This window comes from Lissotriton vulgaris, chromosome 3_1, assembly GCF_964263255.1.
Source record: "Lissotriton vulgaris chromosome 3_1, aLisVul1.2, whole genome shotgun sequence".
NCBI classification, from domain to species: domain Eukaryota; kingdom Metazoa; phylum Chordata; class Amphibia; order Caudata; family Salamandridae; genus Lissotriton; species Lissotriton vulgaris.
Window position 1 is genome coordinate 1,155,990,327 of NC_141689.1, and position 24,194 is coordinate 1,156,014,520.

The window sequence follows — 24,194 nt, forward strand, 5'->3', positions numbered from 1 at the left end:
CACACACAGAATGGTTTTGCTGGATATGGTCTTTTATAGTTCATGTGAACTACCAATCCCCAATTAATCTGATCACTTTTACTATAAATATCACTGTTGGGAAACCAATAGATCAGCCTTTATAAACTGTAGAGAAAGAGCACAACATAGACATTCACTTTTGCAGCCCACACTCCTCAACTAGTCAGCATAGACGTAGAAAGCATATAAAAGTGTACATACTTATTTTATTTTCCTTTATTATCTGAATATCAGGTATCAAAGAGTAAGTTGCACTTTGATGCTCGGTGCCGATAAGGTATGATGAAAAAGCTCCAGCAAAGAAAATTACAAAGCGAAGCACGCACCATATTCTGGGGCAGTACAGAGGAGACAGTGGAAGATCCCTGAACACAAGACAACACTGGGCAGATGCTAGCTCCTACTGTAAAAAAAATTATAATTTACATGATGCAGTAAGATTCTGGGATCAGGCCAATACATGCATCCTGAGAGCTACATAAGTTTCCTACATGGGCAGTTCCGCCTGATGCTCTCCTGTATTTCCACGCATCACTTCCAAAGTCTTTGATCAAAACCCGAAGATATAATGTAAAAACACAAAGCTCAAATCACTTTAAATTTTTCACTTTTTCTTCCAGAGTTGCTTGATTTGCTCCTGAAAAGTCGTCAACCTATAGGAATAAAACAAAATTATTGTTACTCCAGGTGAACAGTGGCATGCAAAATTCGAAACTTACTACAGCAGACCATAATAGAGCTTTGTGCTGCAGGCACTGCGCAGGTCATTGGTGGTCAGCCCCCAAAAAACTCAAATACGATCCCATCACTTTTGTGCAGATAGATGCCTGCTCACCAGTTCTCAAAGAATTTAATAAGAACCCAATGATGAGCGAGAAGATAAGAATTGATGGTCTCTCAAATCCTTCCCCTCCATTACAAAGTGAGAACAATCCAGGAGTTAATTAAGACCAGTTTTCCCCACTTAAGGATGCTGGACCCTTGCCCACCGAAGGGGCATGTTTAATCACCCAGCGGATGAGGGTATAGCATCCTCAAGGAGAGTAAGCAAGCCCAAGTGTAGTATGACCAAGTTTATACATTTTTTTATTTACTTAATTTGGTAATACATTTTTTTTAATTCAACCATAAAAAGGTACATAAATAAGATGTTACAACAGCAATATTAAGTTGCAACTCAATGCTTAAATTCATGTCCAGTATAAAAAGTTAAAATATTATAAAAGTGCATTCACACGTGATCAGTTAAGTAACTGCCTTAGGTTAACAGCAACTACTATGAAACTAGCAACAGAAAAAAACAGATCTGGCAATAATTGCAAATACATCAGGGCTGGCCTCACTTACGCAAAATTCAAACTTCTTTAAAGAGGCACGAAAAATTAATGTCAACGTTTTTTTTAATAACTGCAGAACCTATGAAATGCAAGGTGTCTTGGGGAGAGTAACCATCACATCCACATGACCCGGGTTAGTTATTAGACTGAGTCAAATTGACAATCCTTAAAAAAAGCAGTGAAGTATATGAAATCTAGGTGTCAATAGAAAACGATGGTAAGAATTAAAACTAGTCCGAGATGTGTCAAAGAAGTTTGTAATGGGACATTTGTCACTACTGTGGGTTTATTAAGCTCCGTCTGTTCCCTAGTATTGTCTCCACCTGACATTAGTGCAAACCCACAACAAATCTGCCTCCACAATCTTATCCGGATTGTCAAAAAGCTTTCTTCTACCCAATTCAGAGAAGCGACTACTTACCTGCCTGAACGATGCTATAGTCATCTTATCAAGAAAAAGAACATCTTTCAGTACCAACTTATTTAGCTTACATTCTGATCTAGTAGTAATCCACCTGATAAAGGGTTGCAATTCAATGCATCAGTTCTATAGTAACGCGCTAGGTATCACGGGTCTACCCACACTCTGTTTCTAAGAGGTGTAACCTGACTGAGTGCTACAAGAAGCGATATTATGGACAAAGAAGACCACCAACAACTTCAAATGAACGGTCCTCCTGCACCCAGTCAATTCAGAAATAGAAAAGCAGAATGACGAAAAAGCAGTATTTAGACTTTATAATACAATTACCATTACTGCGAATGCAAGAAATAGTGGTGAACAATGGACGACAAAAGTAAAATAAGCATTAACAGCAGAAATGTAAAAAAGGACAGATTGTACAGCAAAAAAAAAAAAAAAAAAAAAAAGGAGGAAAGCTTGGTCAAGGGAACAAAATAAAAATATACGAACTTGGGTAAAAGAACAGGTTAAAGAAAAGGAAACGTCAAAAGAAAGGAAACGTCAAAAGAAAGGAAACGTCAAAAGAAAGGAAACGTCAAAAGAAAAACGTTACGATGGACCTTCACTAATGCTCTTACTGCAGAAATCTCTATAACCAGAGATTCCTCAGCTTAGAATGTACTCCAGGTACCGGACTTGTTCCAGAGGATTTCCCAGCAATGCTTCCTAAGAGAATTGCCAATGTGCGAGTCAGTGCTGACTCCATACCACCCCAGATGTGACAAGAGTGGAGCTGCATGTAAGCACCACTTAACTTTTCCGTTTCCACATCCTTAGACAGACGTGCAGCGCAAAACAACTGTTGGTAACAGTGTGCAGATCACTAACTTGAGATCCTTTAAGATGCTAAAAAGAGGCCACCCGATAGAACAGAGTTGGAAGAGCATTAAGGAATTTGGGGTTAGACCAGAGTATTCAGCAGAAAGGATTACCAAAGGTAACCAACTGGTTCTTCTGAGGGATACGTCTATTTGCAGATTCTTCACCTTTGAACAGATAAAGTAGCAAGTCCCAATAGTCGAGGAACTGTGGAGAGGATTTGAACCAAAAAATATTGCAGATACTAGCTGAGAAGGCATTATTGCTTCATGAATGTATACATGCACCGCTGGCCAAGTTGCAGCATAGCAGATGTCAAAGAAAAGCACCCTTGTGCCAACCCAGTTGCAGCATCCTTGGCTGTGGTGGAATGGGCTCTCACTTTCTGGGTGCTTCTTGACCAGCACGTAGCAGATCTTGATGCAGAGGACTATCCACTACAACAGGGCCCTCTTGTGCACAACAATCTTTCTTTGCTACAGAAAGCCCCACTAAAGCACATTCCAACCAAAAGGAGTCTGTCCTCTTTCCAGAGGCGATGGACATAAAATAACCCCAGAAGAGTAATTGACTTCCTGAAGTGAAAGGAGTCACAGCCAGAGTCAAAAAGTTGCACAAATTCTCAGCACCAAATTGTTGGATAGGAAGTAGTGCCTAGTATAGAGCAGTGGCATCGACCGGCCCTGCAGTTTACTCATGAGACGAGCTGATGTTTCAAGACTAGATTAGCTGCCAGCGGCTAGGCAAATGAGGTATGTCATGCACAAGTTAAGGTCCCACTGGGTCATCACAGTTTGGGATGGGATGGGTTTCAAACTGTTGCAAAGTAATTCTGTGCCCTGGGCACCCCCCAACTTTTTGCTGACTGGAACTGGTGGTAACTGACTGACCCTGGGCTCTGTTTAACCCGGCCCAGGGCCAGTGCCAAGCCAAAAGGAACACATTAGAACACAGTTAAGACACCCAACCTACACTAGGGTACACTTTAGTATGGTGGGGTACCCCTGTAGTTGGCATGACCTACCACCTAAGCCCCTAGTATGTAATAGGGCAGGGGATTGAAACTACCTAGAAGTCTCCAGTATCCTGGGGCATGGCAGTTTAGAGGCCAGCAGATTCTCTGCACCAGCATGTGTGCAGTGCTGAAGCCCGAGGTCAGTTTAAAAGCTGCACTGGTGGCCAGGACAGTTTTTAAACCTTAAACTGTGCCCAAACTCTACTTTGGGGTAGGGGCCCTTAAAAATTAAAAACCTACCATGTTTTTGCATATTAGGGATCCCCAGGGTCACCCCTAGGTATTCCAGGGGTGGGGGGAATCAGTTATCTATAAGCAGCGCCCTTCTAAAACGAGTTTAGAAGCCTGGTTAAAGTGAAATTTTACATTTCACTCCCCACATTGTCTTAAAGAGGTGCTCAAATTCGACTTTGATGCTGGAAGAATTGGGTAAGGGTGATCTGCAATATTTCTGCAGATTCAGAACCCCTGAAGTCTCCCCTAGTTGCACAGGGGGGTGGGGGTCCGGTAGAAATTAGGGAAATACTTATAAAATATGGTTTTATAAGCCCTGGTGCTACAAAAGTTGGGCAAGTCATTTTCCCCATTGCAAACCCCATGGCCCATAGGTGAACATGGTAGTAAGTGATTGATTAATAAATATTGATAGGAGAGGACTAGCCGGACCATTCAAAGACTTCCCAGAATGGTTGTATTAAATCCAACGATATACTGTTGAATTTCTCCTAAAGTGTACATACAATAAGTTATGAGACTTTGTGAGTCCAAATTCAGCCTTTCAGTGGTCTGCCCTGATTGGTCAGAGTGAAGTGGATTAGCCAGGCTGCTGGGAGTGCAGTGATCTGTTCTATAAGAATGCCAGGCCAGGAGGTGGCGTCGTAAACTACCTCTTTAGAGGCAAGAGGGGAGGCCTGGGTTTTAGTCCACTTTGACTGTAGTGACCCAGAGTCAGGACTAGGCTTAAGAAAGGAATTCGCAGATGTTACTGGGATGGTCCATGGAAATGAGATATCCCAGGGGGTGTGTTTAGCCAGCTCTTACCTCCTTGCTGGAAAATCAGCCATTATGGATTTAGAAGGATGATGCACTCTGGGACAAACTAAATGCCACACTCCACCGGATGTGGTCATAACTAGGAGGAGTTGCCCTGCTCTCATTGGTCAGCAGTAACCTGGTGCTTGACCTAGAGAATTTTGAATAAGTATCTGAGAGGGGCAGAGCCCTCCAGATCTGCGGCTTGAAACTGAATGAAGCAAGAAGTGCCCTGCTGACGATTTTGCTGTGTGCAAGGAACTCTAAGGCATGACCTATGAAGACTGCACCCTCTGAAACTACAGCCCTGTGGATTACCTTGCTGCCAAAAGACTCAAGAGTGGAAACTCCCTGAAAGCTACAGGTTAACAGTGCTCACCTGAACAGCCCCACAAACAATTCAAAGCCTGGAGTACCAGTGGATTTGTAAGGGTTTAGTTCAACTGGATTGCGGAGGTGTGTCCCTGACAGAGAAAACGAAATGACTTAAAGGGGCACGGTTGGTTTCTAAGCACTAGAAAGTGACTAATCTGTAAAAATTCATATCTCTGGTTCCCTACAGTGGATTATTTTCGTTTTGGTGTCATTTAAAAGATAAAAATATTACCTATTTTTATAAATTGGTGTTGGATTTTTATTTTGTGTGGCGTTTTAATTATTTACTGAAATGGTGTTTTTAAATGCTTTACATACCTGTCTTTGAAGTTAAGCCTGTCTGTTCGCAGCCACGTTACCAAGGGTTGAGCAAAGGAATACTTTTCTAAGACTTATGCGGAGTCCTATCATGTGTTAGTGGCCTTATTGCCAGTGGCAGACCTACATTCGCCCCTACCAATAACCCACTTTCCAACACAAATGTTTAGATCTTTCACATACTTCTGGTGATCTGAACAATGACAGTTGGTCTGGCAAATGTATCAAGATCGAAAAGGCTAATAACCTTTTACTGTATCCCCTGCAAGGCCTTGCTGGGATAAAGACTAAGGGTCTGTGTTTCAAACACCACACCACGTTAGTACTTTGTTCCAGCATAGATTGATTTCCTGGAAGGGGAATATGGAATCTATCGCTTCCGACGGCAAATAAAATGCTGTTTACTGCTATTGCTCAATCTATATGAATAGCGATGAAAATTGCAGCATTTTGGATGTGAGACCCCCTCCCTGTTGCAGAGAGAAGGGGCTCACGTTTGTCTGATAAGTCACAAGCTTTGGTTATCGATCTCTCCATGTCCAATAAGGAGGACTTTGGCCCAAATGTTCTTGGTCTTCAGAACTCTGGGCAGAGGTGGTAGTGATTGGCAGGGGGTATGGGAACCATGTAAGCCTTCCAGTGTGAATTAATCTCCTAGAGTGTGCTTGCAGAAACTCCAAAGTGGTAAACTGGATACTGTGCGCTTGCCATTGGAAAAAGATACATCATGGGATTTTACCACTGATCGAATATGTCCTGTACCACCTTGGGATGTAGATGCCCCGTGATCTACCAGAAGTTATCGGATTAATTTACCAGTTCTGGCATTCAGGCATTCTGTCAGGCAGCAGGCGACAAGAAAGATGTTCTGTTGTTCAAGCCACCTCCACAGGTGCCATCTCCAGAGGAGTATTGAATATGCTACTTACCAGTATGCATCTGTTCTTGGCATGTAGGGCTGCTGACATTCATATCTGTGCATAGATCGCCGCCTAGTGTTGGGTCCGGATGATCGCACATTGTTGTCCTGGAAGAGTCGAAGTATCACGAGATAGGTGGCTCCTCCCCTGGACTACAGTGCGCATGGGCATCGACTCAGATTGTTTTTAGCCATTGTGGCCAAGATGGAGTGAAACTAAGTGCATGATGACCATCCTAAAAGTATGTGTGAATGCTGCAGCCGCTACAGGCGCCGGGGAGGAGGGTGGGCAATATGAATGTCAGCAGCCCTACATGCCAAGAACAGATGCATACTGGTAAGTAGCATATTCGGTTCGAGGCATGTGGGCTGCTGAATTCATATCTGTGCATAGAATACATAGTAGTCCCTCCATTAACGGCGGCCGCCCGTGCCAGCTGCAGCAGTTTGGAAATGTGTTTTTAGAACAGCCTGCCCTACAGCTACCTGCTGTTTGGAGTGCACATCAGCACAGCAATCTTTTGTAAATGTGTGTGTGGTAGACCATGTGGCTGCTCTACATATGTCTTCCAAAGGAATATTTCCAAGGAAAGCCATGGAGGCCCTCAACTTACGGGTGGAGTGGGCCCGTGGTGGAATAGTGAGAGTACGCTTGGCTTTCTGATAGCAGATCTGAATACATTTAACAATCCACCTGGCTATGCCAGCCCTGGAAATGAGGTTACCTTTGTGTTGTGGCGCAAAGGCAACAAAGTTGTTTAGTCTTCCTAAAATCCTTGGTCCTATCGATGTAATACATTAGGGCCCTTTTGACGTCAAGTGTGTGGAGCATTCTCTCCGCCAGTGACTCTGGATTTTGGAAGAACACAGGTAGTTCTATAGTCTGTTTGATATGGAACTGAGACACTACCTTAGGAAGGAATTTAGGGTTAGTGCGAAGCACCACCCTGTTAGAATGAATTTGAATAAATGGCTCTTGGATAGTTAGTGCCTGGAGTTCACTAACTCGTCGTAGCGACGTAATCGCTATAAGGAAAGCCACTTTCCATGTCAAGAATTGAATCTCGCAGGAATGCAGTAGTTCAAAAGGGGGACCCATCAGCCTGGTGAGGACCACATTGAGGTTCCACTACGGAGCTGGTGGCGTCCGTGGAGGAATGACTCGTTTGAGTCCTTCCAGAAAGGCTTTAATGGCAGGCACCCTGAAAAGTGAAAGGTGCTGTCTGTTTTGGAGATAAGCAGCCATTGCGGATAAATGTATGCGAATGGAAGCATAGGCCAGATTACATCTGTACAAATGTAGAAGATAACAAATGATGTTTTGAATAGATGCATCCAGCGGGTTAATGTTGTGGCCTGCACAATAAATGACAAACCGCTTCCACTTCGCAGCATAGCATGCTCCCCCGGATGATGTCCATACAGTCAGGAGGTAAGTTGAGGTAGCCAAACTCTAAGACCTCAGGAGCCAGATCGCCAGGTTGAGCTGTTCCCCTGCTTCTGCATGTAGTACATGACTGTCATGTTGTCCGTCCGGATCAACACTACCTTGTTGCACAGATGTACTTTAAAGGATTTTAGTGCCATGAAGATCGCCATCAGTTCCAGAACATTGATGTGCATCTTCCTTTGCTGTGGTGTCCATAGTCCCTGCACAGTGTAATGGAGTACATGAGCTCCCCATCCCTGGAGAGAAGCGTCCGTCGTCAGGATGATCTGTGGCACAGGCTCTTGGAACGGTCGTCCCTTGCAAAGGTTTGTGGATTCCACCAATACAGAGAGTTGTATGCCCGACCACTCACCAACACTAGGTCTTTCAACTGTCCGTGAGCCTGAGTCCACTGACGTGCCAAGCACTCCTGAAGCGGACACATATGTAGTCTTGCGTGCAGGACTATGGAGATTCAGGAGGCCATCATGCCTATCAACTGCATGAACACTCGCGCTGGAAGCGAGTGTTGGGGTCTGAATCGTATCAGCGATTGAATGCTGTTGACCCTCACTGAATTTGGCTGTGCTGTGGCTGCCAGAGTGTTTATCGTCGCACCCAGATACTGCTGTATGTGGGCAGGCTGCAGGTGGGACTTGGGTAATTCAGTGAGAATCCCAGATCGTGAAGAAGGTGAATGGTGTAGGACATGTGGGCAGCACACTGCTGGGCTGACTTTGCCTGGATGAGCCAGTCATCCAGATAAGGGTAGACGTGAATGTTTTGTCTCCTTAGGTGCGCTGCCACCGTCGCCAGGCACTTTGTAAACACCCTGGGTGCCGTTGTGACCCCGAAAGGCAAAACCTTGAACTGGTAATGTTGGTTTTGGATGGTGAACCGGAGGTATGTTCTGTGTGATGGGTGCAGCGAAATGTGAAAATACGCGTCTTTGAGGTCTAAAGTTGCGAGAAAATCCCCCTGACTGAGCAACGGGAGTACTTGCTGCAGGGTCAGCATATGAAAGTGCTCCGATAGAATCTACTGATTGAGGGTTCTGAGGTCCAGTATGGGTCTGAGGGACCCGTCCTCCTTTGGTATCAAGAAGTACAGTGAGTAAACTCCTGTGCCTCTTCTACAGGCATAAGCTCGATTGCCCCTTTTTGCAGCATGACGATGGCCTCCTGCTGCAATAAGTGCAAGTGCTCGTCGGACATAGGACGGTGTCTTGGGGGCAAATTGGGTGGAGTGGATGTTAACTCCAGACAATAACCGTACTGTATGAGCTGTGTGACCCACATGTCTGTGGTGATGGATTTCCAGACCGGCAGGAACTGCTGAAGTCCCCCCCAGACCGGTGTTGCGTGGTCGGGGGGGAAGTGACAAGGCGTCACTGTTTGTTGGTGGCAGAGGATCTGGAGTTGTTGATTCCACGACCCCTGCCTTTGGCGCTGTTACCACGATATCCACCTCGACTTTGTTTGGTGTATGTGGATTGCATGTTGCCTTTGTAGTGTTGCGTGGTTTGGGAGAGCTGGCCTCTGGAAACACCTCTAGTGCTTGAGCGACGAAAAGACCCACCCCTGAATTGCTGGGACTGCAAGGCCCCCATGGACTTAGCAGTTTCAGTGTCCTTCTTAATCTTTTCCAAGGTGGTGTCCACCTCTGGGCCAAAGAGATTATCTGGATTTACTGTCTGATTAAGAATGGTGGTCTGTATCTCTGGCTTCTGAGCCAGGCATGTCGTCTCAACATGACACTAGTGTTGACAGCACTGGCCGCGGTGTCAGCCGCGTCCAGTGCACATTTAATTGAAGCATTGGATATCAGCTTCCCCTCTTGAATGAGCATCTCAGCTGCCTCCTTGTATTCGTCTGGCAAGTGCTGCAACAGGGTCTCCAGTGTGTCATAGTGTGCCCTGTCATACCCCGCTAGAAGCGCTTGTGTATTGGAAATGCACCAGATATTGGCCGCTTCGGCTGCCACCCTTTTCCCTGATGCCTCAAAAGCCTTAGATTCTTTGTCAGGGGGAGGAGCATCACCCGTTGTTTGAGAATTGGCCCTCTTCCGGGCATTTGAAACAACAAGAGTCCAAAGGCAACTGTCCTTGGTCTAAGTAGGATCAGTAGGCGCTGGTTTATACTTGTTCTCAATCCTAGGGTTTATCACCCTAGCTCTGGTAGGCTCCTTAAAGATCTCCCGGCATGTTTTAAGACACCTTTTAACATAGGTAGAGTTTTGACAGTTCTTTCTGAGACTGAAAAGGTATCAAAAAGAAAGTCCACGTCAATGGGATCAGCATGGAGCTGGACGTCATGGTTTTTAGCCGCCCGTTCAATGAGGGCATTAAACGCTGCTGAATCCTCTGTAGGCGACGTTTTCATAGAGTGGAGTGTCTGGAGCAGAATGAGGATCACCTGGGTCAGCACCAGCAGCCCAGGGTTCAGCTCAGCTCGTCACGAGGCACAGTGGTGCTGTGCTTATGATGAGCTGACCTGGTCATGAACAATGATAAATCTTACTTTCCAGCACAGGAGGGGAAAACCACTAGCAGACAACTGGTTAATGTAGTTTTGCAGCCCAGGCAGGCTTATTGGAGCACTTTGTTCAATGAACCCTTCCCAAAATGTAATGGGCACTTGGTCTAATTCTTGTTCTTGCTCGCCAGGGACTAGGTAAGTAGCTTGGCGCTACAAACCAGTGCCAATCAATGCAGATTTCCCTATATACCATCTTGTTAGGGTTTCTGGTGGTTTCTACAAGCAAGGTAAACTCAAATTAATTTCCTTCAACAACCTGAATATGAAGCCGAACGATTGGAGCATTCTAAAGCAGATATTTTCTCCAGCTAGCACTGTGGTCCATCAAAGCATTTTGTCTACTGGGCAGGTATACATATGCCTTCTACAACATGGCCAACAAGATTTTGCTGACCGTTCTGGAAGAACAACGATTCTCTGTGGCTCAAGTCATTCCAGATTGTCAAGGTGTGTCTAAATGTGATTTGTGCTGAGCTTCATCCTACTATTATCTGGGGCGAGCAGTTATTATTATGTTTCTTATATAGCGCCTGAATCGACCCCCGGAGGGGTATCTCCGCGCTTGCCTTGGGAACCCGTCCTGGCTTTTCCCTGTGAGATAGCCCCTACAGGGCATCCCCAAGGTGAAAGCCAGGCATCCCGCCGCGGGGGCCGTTGTGGTGATTAAGCAAGCTTAATGCCCAGAGTTGCAGAGTGTGAACCCATGATTAGGTCAGGCACCGAAGCGAGAATTATCGAGTCCAGGGACATTTGAGCTCAAGACCCTGCCGCGTCGGGAATTGAACCCTGGTCCCGGGTCTGACCTCTGCTTCAGGGTCTGCCTGCTCTAACCAGTGAGCCACACTTCTCCACCGTGTGGTCAACCATCTGCAAGCAAGAATGAAATCAGATTTATCAGGAGATGTACAGGCATATCTTAGGGGTGTGCCTTTCGAAGGCTCAAACCTATTCAGCAAGAGAGCAGAAACTTAAGAATATGGCCATGGCTAGCGTACATGGTCTTCAGCCACTGGCAAACCATTTTTTCACTGGTTTATTAACTTCAGAGTCTACTTAGGGGAATGGTGTACAGGCACTACCAGTTTCCTCAGTTCTTACTGAGGCCACCCTAGTCCTTTTGGGGCAAAGAGGTGATCTGACAAGCAATGCACAGGTCACTATGGGCAGCAGCCCTCCCAGACCTTTCCAAGCACGAACAGCCTTCAAGTCAATTTAGCGATACCAACGGGGATGATGGACGGAGCGCTTGAGCAAATCAAACACTCACCCCCAGTCAACTGATCTGGGTTTAATCCATCATCATTCTTTAGCTCACTCCAGCACCCCAGTTCAGACATGGCCATATGCAAATCAGTCTGACCCTGTGCCTCATGTGAACAGTCCAGCCCGAACTGCCAAGCCATGTCTTCCCTGGACCGGAAACAAGCATCCTGGGACCGGTTTCAGGTTCATAACCCTCATCAGCCAGGCTATCTTGAATCCAGTGGCAAAGTGAGCAAGGGACCCACGTCTGGGCATACCCTGCCAACTTAGGGCGACAAAGCGATACCAACGGGGATGATGGACGGAGAGTTTGAGGAAATCAAACACTCAGCCCCAGTCAACTGATCTGGGTTTAATCCATCATAATTCTTTAGCTGTCTACCACCCCAGTGACCTGTCCAGGGTATGCCCTGCACAGGTCACTGTCGCTCTGGGGTTGGGCTGGATCTGAAAATGGATGTGTTCTATGGGAAGGTGGGGGCGAGGAGCCGTAAGCGGTCTTACAGGGTCACATGCAAAATAATCAACTTGAATAGAGTTTGGTAAGTGTACTCCAGGCAAAAGACACGGCCATAAAACCCAGCCAGTCGCAATATTGATTAGGTTAAACGATTTAGCTTCAGACAAAAAAAAAAAATGTAAGTATGTACATACTTTCCATCTTCAAACCTCTCCCCTGCCCCAAGCGACCCTGTAGTCCACTCCCTGTGTGTTAACTCCCAGAGTTTATGGCCCAATTTTATAAGTCATACAGGTCTAAAACTGAGGAACACGGAAGCAGGCAAGGGTTAAGTGCCAATGAGTTCACCTCATTTACAGAATTCTGGTGTCAATAAATAAGGGTATGGATGTTTGGGTTGCTCTGTCATGTTAATCCTCGCCCAAAATCCAATCAGCTGTGGTCAAGAATAAAATCCCACCAAGCTGTAAAAAGTCAGTAGGTCAACCCTCGCAATAGCAAACAAAAACTATCAAACTGGGCAGTGTAACAGTATCTGGTACGAGGTGGTATCCATTTAGGAATTCTGTTAAGATCAGCGGAATGTTCAGTATGTGAAACCTTTCAGTTGGCGACACCGCTTGACTGCAAGGAAAGAATGTGAAATTAAATGGCGAGGGTGACTAGGTCTTTAAATTAACACAGGTCACAAACTTCAATGAGATTTTGGACAGCCATTATCGATATGGAAATAAGTAGATTCTCCGGGTGCAGTAATAGGTGCGAATAGAGGCGGTTTGGGTCTGAATGCCAATACTTACAACCTAATGCAAAATTGAGTCCTGTTACCCATTAGCAACAGTTGATTTTACTTTGTAAGATCTTACCAGTAACGCTCCCCTCTGCAGCCTTTACCCCTCCCAAACCTGTGCTACGGTAAAGAAATCAGTAACCACTCAAAATGTAAATAGCAAAAATCCAGTTGATAGGACAAATCTGTGGCAGACAGTAAGATGGTTATTTGAGGCAAATTTACTATGTATATATATTTTTTTTTAGCAAATGCTGGAGTTTTTCCTTCCACTTTAATTGATTTTGTCACAAAGCCGATATATCATATCAATACATGGTTAGCACAATTATTTACAGACATGCATACCTTCTGGCTGTCCTTGTAGAAATGAAATGTCGGCATGCACTTAATATCGCAGTGTTGTGCAACGTCCTGCAAGGAAAATGAAGAAATAAGCAACTGACAAGTTCGAACGAGACCTGGGCCAAATTTTAATTATGCTGGTGTAATTTTAGGAATCTCGCTTATTATGCCATTTTTACACGATATTTCTTGTAAAAATTAAACCGCGAATGGCTCATTCGATGTATAGTTTACTTGGAATGGATGCGAACCACAGGTAGGTTGTGGCTACTGTTCGTGGTGCTTTTGTTATTTGCCATGCTTTAGCATGAAACACGTCCTGGTCTCAAAAAGTGACACGAGGATGCATTAGTGCTAAAATATACGGCTGGGTGATGGCTTTGACTTTAGGAGTAAGGCCACCAAAATATGCACGAATTTTGCACACCCTTAGTTAGAACTCTAGCAACAATGACTTTACTTGATTTAGCACAAGAGTTGCAATATTTTAAAGCAAAGATTCATCCACAAGTGTGTCCTTAATTCCGTTGAGGTCAAGTAAACAAGAGGAATAGACCAAAAATAAAACCATGATCGTGAAAGAATTACTAGGAGACATAGTGGCTAATACTTTCACCAACATTATACGATATTCTGATGGAATAAGAGCAGAATCTCTTACCCATAAAATAACAGTTTGAAGCCTATTTGTATCACAGGGTCCAAATATTCCAAATCCATTCAAAATATTTTTTTCTCTTAACTGAAATATGTTTAAAGACTGTGCCGCTCAATAGAATAGGTGTATCATAATGCTGGACCGTTTGCACATGTTCATGTGGTCCATTTCAGGCTGTTCCACTCAATTGAGGACTCGTCCCTATAAAGGGCCAGTAAGCACCAAGACTGGTGCCTCAAAATTCTCTGAGATTTGCTGGTCCCATACCTCCCACAACTGTAATTTAGAATAAACACTTCCCATATAGAGGTGGCCCACACTTCCTGGGTACAAAAGCTTATTTTGGGGCACAGTTGATAGCATGTATATATGGTTTCAGAGCATAGACACATACTATCAATATAGAGTTATGATGCAAAACCAGTCTGGGCCACACTGAAGTGAAAGGCAAGTGATAGTTTGTTATGATCTACAACCTCTTGAAGTGTACCAGTATACTTATTTGGAAAGGGATTACCACTTTTATCTAATTAGGCCTGCTGCAGACCACTCAAAAACATCAATTTATAAACTGGGCGGGGGCTCTCGAGATTAAAGGAAGAACTATTGAGTGCCTTACCTGAGCATCATCCACATCCACTTTTAGGAAGACTACATCCGGATAATCGTTGCTGAGTTTCTGCAAAAGTGAATGTCACATATTAACGTTGTAACTCAAAGCCAGCAAACATCCTTTGGAATTCAAACACAATCGCACAACATGGAAATGTACCACTCTTTGAACCTTAAATAGATTACCAAGGGTTCAATGACATGGTGTCACAATTTTGTACACTGAAAGGGAAGCTTGGTATTTGGCAGATTTGTAACCATACCTGAAGAGACCAGCTTCAGCTTAACAAGTGTGGACATCAGTTTCCATAACGGATGTGGTAAAATTCTTGTTGAAATAACAGTCGGCCTACTGCAGAAAGCTACGGTACACTCAGAAAAAGAGCCAGGGGCTAGATGTATGGAGCTTTTGCGATTCGCAAATTGGTCACAAATGGTGTTGCAACTTAAAAAGTGGCTATTTGTGATGTATGAAAGCCATTTGCAATGGGATCCTTCTACAAATCGCTCGTTTTTGCGACCTAAATTTGTGATACACAATTATAGAATCTACAATTGTGACTGTTCAAGGTTGTTACAATCACAACTCGTCGCAAAAAGGCCAGTTCCCACAATCATGCACCACCAATTCCTTTCAGGCTGTAACTGCAAACTATAAAGCTGGCCCAGAAAGCATTGGGGTTTACACAATGGCTACATTATACGTAGATGTACTTTATTCGATAAAAAAATTCCATCACAAAGTATGCAATTCATACAATACAATTAAAATGATTAAAAAAACAAGAACCCACCAAATTCTAAAATCAATAAAATATACACTAAAAACAGATACATGAGAACCATGAAAACATCTTACCAGGGGGCCATATGGCAGTTAGGTTGAATGGGGGGTGGGCTTGGCCCTCCTCAAACGTGTCTGCCATGCACTACCCAAGTATTTAGCTACCCCACACACCATAGCAGTAGAGGACGTGTCGGTGCAGAGGACCCGTAGGGCCATTTTATGACACCTAAGGCCCAGCCCCTTGCATAATGGTTTTAACCATATCTTCATGGCAACCCTATATGCCGGGCAGGCAAAGAGAAAATGCGCCACAGACTCGTTGGGGGCTGCACAACCAGGGCAGGCTTTTGATAGACCACCTAGATTATTCCACCCGGAGGTGAAATCATTCACCGGGAGGGTCCCGTGCCTAAGTTTTAGATAAAGTGATCTATCCAGAGGTTTCCCTATGAAGTCTAGGAAGAGTTAAAGTTTCCTTGTCCATTTGATCAAGAGGAACCGCTCAGAGAGAGGACCCCCTGCACCTCTGCATGTGGCCATCTCCTGGACCCAGTCCCAATAGAGCTTCTTGATCACTAACTTGGGAGGCGGTGTTTGGCTCATCTATGATTTACTCAAGCCCAGTTGCACAACCAGCTGCCTCAGATTACACAGCCACTTGATCTTATTACCCGTATTGAGCAGAATAAGTTCATCTAGAGCTGCTGCATAGTTGTGGAGCGCCCGGGTCCTTCTCAGTCGCACCCAAAAAAGTAGTGGGTGCAAGCGCACCATGTCTTTAAGGGGGCGCCTACCCAAATCTAGCTGTAGTGGGATTAGCGGGGTGGAAAATGGGAGGGCCACCAGATCTCATGAACTTGTTTTCAGATGCGACTAACTCCATTGTGTTCTCGAACCCCCATAGCTCGGAACCGTATAGGGCAGCCGGTAATACTTGGTCTTCATAGATTGCGATAGTCGGTGCCACAGGTTTACTCGTCGACTCCCGCTGTTCCCTCAAGACCACCCCTGAGACTCTTTTATGGTTTAATAGCATTTTGGCCAAGTGATCTTTCCAATTCATCCGGCTATTTACCTTAACACCCAAATAGTCGAAGGAATCAACCAACTCCAAGGGGACACCATTAAGCGAAATATTGTTCCTAAATCTCTTGGAGGGTGTGATGGCCATGAGCTTTGTTTTAGAGGTGTTGATGGTGAGGCCTCTGTCAGTACAAAACACACTAAAATGGTCCAAGAGCTTTTGAAGGCCTGTGGGGGATTTAGAGATCAAGATGGTGTCGTCTGCGAAGAGTAGGGTAGGTGTTTTTCCCCCCGCCAGGGATGGCGCATCTGCCGCTTCCCCCTAAGGTGGTCCACCACTCCGTTCACAAAGAGGGAGAACAGGGTCGGCGCCATAACACATCCCTGACGGACTCAGCTCCTCACGGGCACCCTCTGTCAGTTGTCCCTGGGTGCCCCATCTAATCCTCACATAATTCCCCTCGTGGAGCTTCACAATAAATCCCAAAAGTAGCCCTGGAAAGCCCATCTTCTCCAGGATATCCCACAGCCTTGCACGAGGGACCAGGTCGAACGCTGTTTTGAGATCTATGGATGCCAGGTAGGGACTGGACTGCCCTTGTTGATGGTCACAGCCTTCCAACAGATCGCAAAAAAACTGAAGACCTGGTCCATTTTGCCCACCTTTTGTCGAAACCCTGCTTGGAAAGGAGAAAGGACATGCTCCTCTTCCATCCAGACACCCACCCTGGAGAGGATTACCCTGCCAACCACCTTCTGGATCACGTCCATCAGACTGATCGGTCTAATTGGCAGGGTCATCTCTGGCGCCCTTTTTATATACAGTTACCACCTCTGCTCCCTTCCACGAGTCTGGCACAGGGTAGCCCTTGGAGATCAAATTCATTATTAAGGCAATGAGTCTGGCCCAGGCTACAGGTTCGTCCAAAAGGAGGTCCTCTGGTATCCCATCAGGGCCAGCTGCCTTCTTCGGGGTCAGATGTCTAATGGCCAATGATACCTCAGGGGGCAGAAATGATTCCTCAAACAACAGTGGGGATTGGGCCCTAATATCGGGTCTAAGGGAGGTGAACATATCACTTCTATCCCGCCATACAGTGCAGAGAAGTGGGAATACCATTGTTGTTCTATTATGTGGTTAACGATAGGTTGCCTGCTTTGCTGCCTAGCCTTGTTAATCAGTTCCCAGAACAGCGTGGCATTCTTATTGGCTGCGGATTTAAGATCCTGCCAATCTTGTTCCTCCCACTCTCCTTTGGCCAACACTTATTCCCTCCCATAATCCTTCCTAGCCACTCTAACTAGTGAGGGATTCTTTTTAAGCAGGGCAACTGTTAACTCCTTCCTTTTTACCTTACACTGGTCCGAGTACCACAGGTTACTGGATTTGACCAGTTTATTATTCACTCTACCACTTTCACCCTGGATTAAAAAGTATTGTCCTACTTTCTCTATTGCGTTTTTATAAGCCAAGGAGAAGGACGGCCCCTGGCCACTACCATTTTCCAGTTAAAGATCCTCCAGTTCTACAGTCAGATCTGCTACGTGCACCCTAATCCTCTCAAGATTCCCTTCCTGGAATTGAACCTTATCCCATTTCAGCCTGCGATTGCAGTTATAGGGGGCGACCTCATTGGTTGTCCTCAAGGAGACTTTATTCCCACTTCCCTTTGATTTACCCCACCGTAGCTTCATACATAAGGGGTTGTGGTCGCTATCCTGCGAAGGTACTACCTCCATGTCTATTAGATCGCACCACAATGTGACATTCAATATGTTGTAGGTATTCTATACGGGCCATTAAGCCTGTAATGGTTATCGCTCCAGCGCGGTCAGAGGTTGTCCTGCCATTTAGCGCTCTTAAGTTGAATTCCATTGTCAGGCCATTGATCTGAATTGCCCTTGCTGACCATTTTCTGATTGGGGCTAATGACAGGGCTGGAATAGACCATCTAGAATCCTCCTCCTCTATGCCCAGGGGATCGTCCCTAGTTAGGGGTTTGAATGTACAATTAAAATCCCCTCCCACTATGATTTTAGAAGTTGGGGGTATTTGGCTAATACCTGTTCTAGGGTCGACAATGTAAATGAGGTTAGATCCCCCGGGGTCCCTCTAGAGTAGATATTAAATAGATCTATCCTACTCCCCTTATTGTGCCCTGCAAATGAAAGGTGTAAAATATCCCTACTCGCTGATTCGTGGGTGGTAACATCCCAGTTCAATCCAATTTTTACCCAGACATGTAAGCCTCCCGCCGGTCTGCCCTTCCCACAGCTTAATGCAGGCAAGGAAAAAGGTTGCATAACCGGATTTGTGCGCTGGGAGCAAGCTCCAGGTTTCTTGGAACATGCATACATCGAACCTCGATAAACACATTCCATTCCGGTAGGACCATTTTTTTTGCAACCCAGCCACATTCCAAGATAGCAAATGGATAACCCTATGGCCTGTGACGGACAGGTCAGGGGTATCCCCATTATTCCCACCCTGTGCACAGGGAATAGGCTCGCTAATAGCTTCTAAAGAACTAGCTAATTTTGGGGGTAAACTGCTGTCTCCGTTGCCCCCCCAAGAACTTTATTTGTATGGTAGTTGTAATCCCTCTGCTATCAGAATTGTTGGCAGATATAGGGTCCACTTTCCCATTATCCCATTACTGGAGTTTGAAAGGAGGCAGAGATAGGAGAGGATTTTTGGAGTCAGGCTGACCATTTTCAATCAAACTGAGGAAGTTTTTGATAAATCCAGGCTAAGCAGTGCTGTAATATTCAAGATCATTGCTCTTTAAAGTCACATCTAGAAAGCAGTAATCTGAGGCAATTCTATCTCCACCCATGTCCAGATGTTGTGCTCCTTATACCTTTTAGTCTCTGGCGTTACCAGGGTGCGATTGAAGTTGCTGGTGGGGTTTCTGAAAGTGTGCTTTCCGTAGATTTCTACATGCTATGCTTCTTCACATCAGCTGCTACATATACTTAACCAGAAATGCAAAATAAATTCAAGGCAATAAAATGAAATTTACAGGGTTGCTAAATTTCCAAGTCATAGCGTGTATAGATAAGACCCATGTTCCAATTAATCCTCCATCAAATCTAGAATATTTGTTTAGAAACGGGAAACACAAATTCCCTCAATATTCAAGTGGTGTGTGATGCAAACTAATAAATGACCAATAGGGACATAATACCCAGGAAGCACCCATGATTCTATGGCAGGACCGAAGGCTCAGATTATGCTTTCTCTATTTCTATACTACTCAACAGCAGCCAATGAGAAAAAAAAAGTAAACACAAAACTACATTTCCCATGAGGCTTTGAACCATGCTTCCTTAATTAACCAATAACATGAGGTTAACATAAAACATAATGAGGCACCATCTTTGCTTCCTCTATTTGCAGCTCCGCAGTCAAGATAAGTGGCTTATTATTTTGCTCATGTTTTAATTGTGTTTCTAGTATTGAGAGTTCATGATTTATGATTTATTTGATCTAATGTTGTGTAGGATTACAATCTGTGCCTAATTGTGCTGTAGCGCTCTTGCGCCGCGACCGGCATGCACAATCATGCTTTTCCCCCCAGCGTGTGTTGCACTATACTTAGGCATTGGTTTTCTGTGTTTAATTTTGTCTCGTTATTGCTAAATTTTAATGTTTTTGTACTCCAGGCGCAAGCTTTGCCTGGGAACACTTCACACGCTGACGTGGATTGCGCCCCCCCCCCCCCCACCCTTTTCAGGGAGTGAGGTGCACGCTGGAATCCCGATCAGGAAGCCTGCGTGCGTCTCAGGGGCCTGCATATGTGTGCACGCGTGCAGCCCCTCACTCAAGAGCTGGACAGACGCATATCCCGGGCTGGCTTCTGGAGATAATACTCCGCAGGCAGTCGGCGGAGCCAGTACAGGCCCATTACTTCAGGCAACCTATTTTCCTTCAGCGCTGGTTGCGTATATTCCAGAGTTCCCAGATGCTGAGAATTTTAATTTTTGGAGACCCTGTGCTGAAAAGGCATACAGGGTTTTTACACCCTCCATAAGTCCTATCAGCAAGGGTTATATTTGGTACCCGAGAGGCCCCCTCTGCCCTAGCTTTGCTCCCGACCGACACGTGTTCGCATGGAGAGTTATGGGTTGTAAAATTTGGCTTCTCTCTGGAGAAACTTTGAGATATAAACAGGATTCGCCACCATCAGCTCCTTCATGCAGGAAAAGACGAAGTACTGCTCATTTCACAATGCCTGGAACAACTAGTTAGTAATACCCCTGCTCCCTCTGATAATAAGACCACCCCCCCACCGCTTCCCGACCCAGAGCCACCTGGCCTCATGTTTACGTCTGTTCCAAATTGCGTAGTTTCAAACAACAGGCCAAGGGGGATCTTCCTGACCCTTCTCCCGTTCCTACCTTCTCAATCCCTCCACCTACTGCTACTGACACGGCATGGACTCCTGTCAAGACTCCCGACCACGCAGACGCGCCAAGAAGCTCAAACACTCTTCCCCACCAGTCCAACCTTCCCCCTTCTCTTTTGACCATTCGGACATTGTCCATCCCCCGATGCTCAGACTGGGCTCCCGCTCCAGAAGTGGCTGAATATATGCAGACACTTGCGCAAGAGCGTTGATAAAGAAGTTAGGAGCTAAATCCAAATGTCCTCGCCCTGACTGGCTCACAAGTTGGCCATTACTCCGATATTGACACTTCTATGACCACTTTTTTTAAAAAAGAAGAAGAATCCAAAGAAGGGCATAGATCGCGCCCTCAGGGCATGCCAGGATAAGTTATTGGATGTTGCAGGTCCCCTGGCAAAAATCCTTGAATTGGTCCTTCAGGCACAAGAGACTGGGGATGCTATTCACCCAGAGGTCCTGGTGGGGTGGACTCTGAGGGCGATTGTCTCCTGGGCAAAGTCAACTGCGCCCTCTCGTCCGAAAGGTGCAAGTCTGTTCATTTGCGCATCGACCCGCAACTAGTTTAGTTGGCTGCGGCCGAACCAGGCCCTCTGGCCGAAGGTCAGCTTTTTGGGGAGGGTTTAGTCAAGGATATAGTGAAATTTGTCAGCACTTTTGCATCCTTGGAAAAGTCACAGTCATCGCTCAAAAGGGTTTTTCACCCAGTCTCTGGCAGGGCCGGTCGTGACAGGGGACGCTCGACTGTCCGCTACACCAACCCAAGTCCCCAGCGAGGATTCACCCCATGGCGCAGAGGGTATACCCAGGAGCTGGAGCAGGCAGGTTTCTACCGCTCCATGTCCCAAGGCTTCCGTGGATGATTCAACAGAGGCGTCAACAGGGGTTATAAGAACATCGATGCCCAAACATAAGGTATGTCCGACTGTCTTTCCATTGCTTCCCCCTCAGGGGCAGATGGTTACATTTTGTGATGAATTGGACTAACCACAGATGCGTGGGTCATCCACACTGTTCAGGGTTATCAGATGGAGCTAATAGACTCCCCTTGCCAGGTGGCCCCTCCATTCTCTACAAGAGCGAGCTTTTATCGACTCCCAAGCTTCAGGAGCTTTTGGCAAAGCAAGATGTTGCCGTAGGATACTTCATTCCCGGCAGGTTTTGCAGCAAAGTTTACCTGGTACAAAAGAAAGGAGGAGGTCAGAGATTAGTTTTACATGTCAGGGAGTTCAACCCTTTTGTGGTATACAGACACTTCAAGATGGAAGGCATCCATCGGTTGAGAGATCTTTTGGAGGGAGACTGGATGGTCGGGCTGAACCTGAAAGACTCATCTCACGGTTCCCATTTGCCCCTCCCAGCAGAAATGTGTCCAATTCTACTGGAAAGAGCAAGGGTACAGGTATCTTTCCCTTGCTTTCGGTCTGTCATCAGCTCCTTGGTTTTTTACCAAGCTACTAAAGCCTGTGGTCACTAGTTTGCGGTAAATAGGGGTTCGCATGATAGTCTACCTCGACTACATGCTAATTCGGGCTCAGGATCTGAACCTTCTGCTCACACATCTAAGGTAGACTACCTCCTTGCTCCAGGAGTTAGGATTAGTGATAAATCTCAAGAAAATCGGTGACCACCCCAAGTCAACAGATGGACTTTCTGGGGTTTCAGATAAATGCAGCCACCACTCAGTTACTCCTGCCCATGACCAAGATCAAATCGATAAAGAGAGAGATCCGATCCACTCTGTCGAAGCAGTTGATCTCGTTGAGGGTCCTAGTGAGGACTGTAGGGCTTCTTGCCTCTTCTATTCAAGCCATAAATTCCCAGGTCCCCTTCACTAAAGGACTTTAAAGCGCCTCAAGATTTATTATCTTCAGAAGAGGTTTTCGTACGACCACCTGATTCCCCTGTCCCTGGATAGCTCAAGACAAGCTTCTGTGGTGGTTGGAAAACATGGAAGTATGGAATGGCAGAGCCATTTTCTGCACCTCTCCGGATGTCATTATAGAGTCCGACGCCAGCAGTTGGGGCTGGGGTGCAAGATGTGGCGACTTTACCACTGGTCGACCATAGTCCACAGACGAGTAAGGTTTAACATTAACTGCCTGGAGCTGCTAGCGGGCTCCTTTGCCATAAAATAGATCTCCCCAGTAAACAACAATTGTTGCATCCTTCTCAGGATAGACAATTTTTCAGTGGTATAATCAATCACCTAGGAGGGAGAAATCCCGATTGTTGGCTAACATTGTGAGGGACTTTTGGCATTTTTGCCTGGACCACAAGATCAGTGTAGTAGTAGTAGTAGAATATCTGCCCGGCAAGCTCACTCAAATAGCAGATTGGAATTCCAGGTTCCTGCGGGACTTCAGCGATTGAAGACTCCATCCTTCGCTTTTGTAGAGATCATGAATATGCGAGGTCCATGGGGGATAGACCTCTTTGCCTCACGCCTCAATGCTCACCTCCCATGGTTCTTTAGCTGGAGGCCGGACCCAATGGCGATGGAAACGGATGCGTTCCTTCAACATTGGGGAGCACAGAGGAACTATGCCCCCCCCCCTCTCTCCGATTCAGAGAGTGGCGTCCCAGTTCCGTGGACAGGAGACTTCTGTAGTCTTGGGCACACCTTTGTGGAAGACTCAGTTGTGGTTTCCGACACTGTTGGGAGTTATCAGTGGATCTTCCTTTTCAGCTACCCAGTGTTCCCGTTGCTTCTCCAGGACCCAGTGGGATCTCATCCTCTGGACCCAGTGGGATCTCATCCTCTGGTCCTGCAGAAGCAGTGGTCTCATGGCGTGGACGATCTCAGGAGGCATGAACGAATTGAGGGACTTTCATCGGTGGTTGCAGAGTTTATACATCAAGCTTGGGCTCCATCCACCCGCAAGCGATATTCTGCTTCATGGAAGCGATGGGTGGGTTGGCGCCTTCAACGATAGGTGGATCCTGTGGGATCGGACGTAATGGATCCTGTGGGATCGGACGTAAAGAAAGTATTACATTTTCTATCTGAATGTGCTGAATCAGGTCTTGCATACAAGTCTGTTATTAATTTCAGGTTCACTCTCTCGGCTGGACACAATCACATCGAAGGTAAGCCAGTGGGGATGCTTCCCCTAGTGTGTAAGTTGCTAAAGGGCATCAGAGTGGCTTGTCACCTCGTCCCAGATACACTACTTTATGGGATGTTTCTAAAGTTTTGTCTTTATTAGACTCTTGGCCAGATAAGGATTCATCGTTAAAACAATTGTCTGCTACACTTACTGTTACTATGTTTAATCTCCTGTAGGTGAGTTTCTGATGTGCCTGTGCTGGATTTAGCAGGGAGGATGTGCTCTCTACAGGGTGTGTCATTTCTAGGAGGACTAAGACCAGGTCACGTTCGGTTGAGCATCCAGCCTTTCCTCACAATTACATGTTGAGTTTTGAAATGTTTAAAGGTATATGAGGAATGCACATTAGCTCGTAGATCGGACCCCTTGGGTCAAGTACTGTTAGCAATACAGAAGCCTTTCCATCCAGTTTCAGCAGCCACCATGCCGCGTTGGGTCAGGTGGGTTATGTCTGAAGAAAGTATTGACATTTCTG

General features: G+C 45.8%; 1 protein-coding gene across 1 annotated transcript in view; it reads right to left on the reverse strand.

Moving 5' to 3' along the window:
* Nucleotides 1-207: 207 nt before the first annotated feature.
* LOC147727605 (thioredoxin-like) overlaps nt 208-24,194 on the reverse strand; it is a 43,827-nt gene continuing 19,840 nt past the window's right edge. The window contains exons 3-5 of the mRNA XM_086961640.1: nt 14,401-14,460; nt 13,127-13,192; nt 208-674 (exon numbers count right to left, since the gene is read on the reverse strand). Of these exons, the coding sequence (XP_086817766.1) occupies nt 612-674; nt 13,127-13,192; nt 14,401-14,460 (189 nt within the window). The 3' untranslated portion in view covers nt 208-611. The remainder of the gene's footprint in view (nt 675-13,126; nt 13,193-14,400; nt 14,461-24,194) is intronic.